The 2,698-nt window shown below is 66.5% G+C and overlaps 2 protein-coding genes across 2 annotated transcripts; both read right to left on the reverse strand.

Annotated features, from left to right (window-relative positions):
* Positions 1–249: 249 nt before the first annotated feature.
* MNEG_5338 (hypothetical protein) lies at positions 250–1,027 on the reverse strand (the record flags this gene model as incomplete). The annotated part of the gene is made up of 2 exons (XM_014046189.1): positions 250–689; positions 949–1,027. 2 exons carry the CDS (start codon positions 1,025–1,027, stop codon positions 250–252), a joined length of 519 nt encoding a protein of 172 aa, XP_013901643.1.
* Positions 1,028–2,276: 1,249 nt separating this feature from the next.
* On the reverse strand, positions 2,277–2,558 carry MNEG_5339 (hypothetical protein; the record flags this gene model as incomplete). Its single annotated transcript, XM_014046190.1, has 1 exon — positions 2,277–2,558. The coding sequence occupies one exon, from the start codon at positions 2,556–2,558 to the stop codon at positions 2,277–2,279; it is 282 nt and encodes a 93-aa protein (XP_013901644.1).
* Between the last annotated feature and the right edge of the window lie 140 nt (positions 2,559–2,698).

The following is a 2,698-nucleotide window of genomic DNA, read 5'->3' on the forward strand; positions in this document are numbered from 1 at the left end:
GGGGGGGGGGGGGGGTATGCGGAATAGCGGTAGTGATCAGGGGGTCCATTTGTGAAAACTCCCGCGCTCACGGCGCAGGCGGCTGCACGGCGCCACGCAACGCCCACCGGGCGCGGGCGGCCGGGCACCCGCGCCGCGCGCCGCGCGCCGGGGCGCGGGGGCCGCGGAGCCAACCCGGGCGGCGCTTATGCGGCGGACGCGCGCGCCCCGCTCCAGGCGGCCCGGCGCGCGGCCTTGTTGAAGACGTCATCAGCCCAGGAGCCCGCCGACCGTCCCCTTCCCGACAAGCGTGGCCGACTTGCCCTTGCCGAACAGGCCTCCCTTCCCAATGTCGGGCACAACGGGCACAACGGCCTGCACCAGCGCCGCCGCCTTGCCCTTGCCGAAAAGCCCGCCCTTCCCGACCTGCGGCGGCACGAACGCCGGCTGCGCCGCCGGCGCCCAGGCCTTGCCCTTGCCCTTGCCGATGTTCACGAACACGGGAGTGGGCACAGGGGTCGGCACGGGGGTGGGGACATAGACGGGTGTTGGGACGTAGACAGGGCGGTCGACGAAGACTTTCTTCTCGACGACCACTTTCTTCTCGACCACGACGGGGGTGGGGACGAACACGGTGCGGACCGGCGCCACCACCGGGCCCTTGCCCTTGCCGAGCAGCGCCGCGGCGATGACGGCCTTGCCCTTGCCGACTGGCGGAAGGGCGGGGGTGGGGGTTGAGTGGAGGATGGGGCGCGGCTGGAGGACGGTGATGAGGGTGGCGTGGGCGTATGGGGGCGGGGCGGTGCTGCTGCTGCGACCACGATAGCTGAGGCCAGCCGTACGAGGGTGTGAAGCATGGCTGACCTGCTGCATGCGATAGCGCCTTGGGACAATGTGCAGCCGGCAAGCATGCAAGTGCGGCACAGTGCGGGGCGACGCCGGCAGCGGAGCGAAGCAGCAGGGGCTCACTGATGTCTGCCGACGTCGTCGGCGCCAGCGCAAGCGCCAGAACGAGCAGCACGATGGGACTGGCCTTGAAGAGCGCCATGACTGCCACTGACACCAGCACTGGTGAGGCTCCTGCTTGCGTGCGAGAGCGCAGGGCGATGACCACTCGCGGCGGGTGACACCGCTGGTGCGTCTGGCTAAATGATGCCAGATATACTGTTTCGTTGATGGCGCCTCTGCAAACCGGTGTGCGATACGGTGACCGGCACCGTTTGTAATGTGGCCACCGCACCAGAGATCGTCCGACGCGCTGCGGTGAAATTTGTAAGCCGGAGTCGAACTGCGGTTGATAATGCGCTGTCTCCCGGCTGATGCCAAACGCAACCAAGATCTGTAATAACCCGGCTTTCCTTGTTGCTGCCAATCCTCGTTTGCTTCCCTTTTTGCGTCCCCCCGAAGCAGCAGAGTTTAGTGTAATGTCCATTCCCACAACCATCCACCTGCAGCTGACCCCGGTCAAAGTCAGCGATCTGGCACTGCACACATCAGCAACCGCAGCCTTACGAGACGCGAGAACCGGTTAGGAGGCCAATCAATTTTACAGAGTTGCTCCGAATTGATCTGCCTCAACGTTCTGCTACATCAGAGGCCTGGGTCGCAGGGGGTGGCCCTCTCATGGGCCCAGGTGTGCAGGGGGGCCCCCGCTGTGGGCCATGCAGCTCAAGGCTGCTGGTGCACACATGCAGCATTTGAAGTGTGCTAGTCCGCGTTGGCAGGCAAATGGGCAGAGACCAGCGCTGCGGCCAGGCCAGGTCGCAACACACGCTGCGGCGCTCCCCCGCTGCTGTGCAGCTGGTGACTGCCTTGTCTCGAGTTCGTCAGTCCTTCCCAATTTTCAAGAGCTATCGGAGCGCTACCCGCGTTTCCAGTCCCGGGTGTTCTGCTCCCTCACGAGAACGTGTGTAAGTAAGAAATCACTACACACAATGTGTGTTCAGCTGTGGAGGAAGCAAGCCTTCGTTCCTTTGTGGGTGCGTTGCAAACAAGGGCGGGTTTAGAGTAGCAACGCGCCGCCCAGAGCCGCTTGCGCATGTGCAGGGGCAGGCGGACGGACGAGCCGCCCGGGCGACAGGAATTAGCTGATCAAAAACCGGCGGGTACCCAGCAGCTGCGCTCAAACACAAATGGAAGCGGAGTGCGAACCTGGGACCTTGGATACCGGCATCAATCAGCCTGGATCAGATCGAGGCCTGATTCAAATTCAAACTCCGAATCTCTCTATCAATGCAGAGCAGATCTCTCGCTCTCTCCCGCGCGCCGCATCCGACACCAGAGAGCTTGCGCGTGCCTCAGGCCAGCGACTGCTTCCGCGAGTCCCCAGCGCCGCCCGCGCTGTCACCGCCGACCGACGACCCACCAAACGCGAACGAGCCCTCTGACTGAGGCTGCTGCTGCTGCTGCTGCTGCTGTTCTTGCTGCTGCTGCTGCGGCTGCTGCTGCGGCTGCTGCTGCGGCTGCTGCTCGACCTGCGGCCCGCCGACCGGCGCCCCGCCCGCCGCCCTGACAGCGGACGCTGCCGCCGCCGCCGCCGCCGCGGAGGCCGCCGCCGAGACGGCCGCGGCTGCGGCCATCATGTCTGCGCCCAGGCTGCCCACCGGCGACTGCAGCACGCTGCCAAATGCGCCGCCGCCGCTGACGCCGCCCGCAGCCGACGCGACCCCCGGGTCCGCCGGCGGCGGCGCGCGCGGCGGCGCGCGGAGCGGCGGCGGGG

The sequence above is a fragment of the Monoraphidium neglectum genome (genome assembly GCF_000611645.1).
Source record: "Monoraphidium neglectum strain SAG 48.87 unplaced genomic scaffold scaffold00788, whole genome shotgun sequence".
Classification (NCBI taxonomy): domain Eukaryota; kingdom Viridiplantae; phylum Chlorophyta; class Chlorophyceae; order Sphaeropleales; family Selenastraceae; genus Monoraphidium; species Monoraphidium neglectum.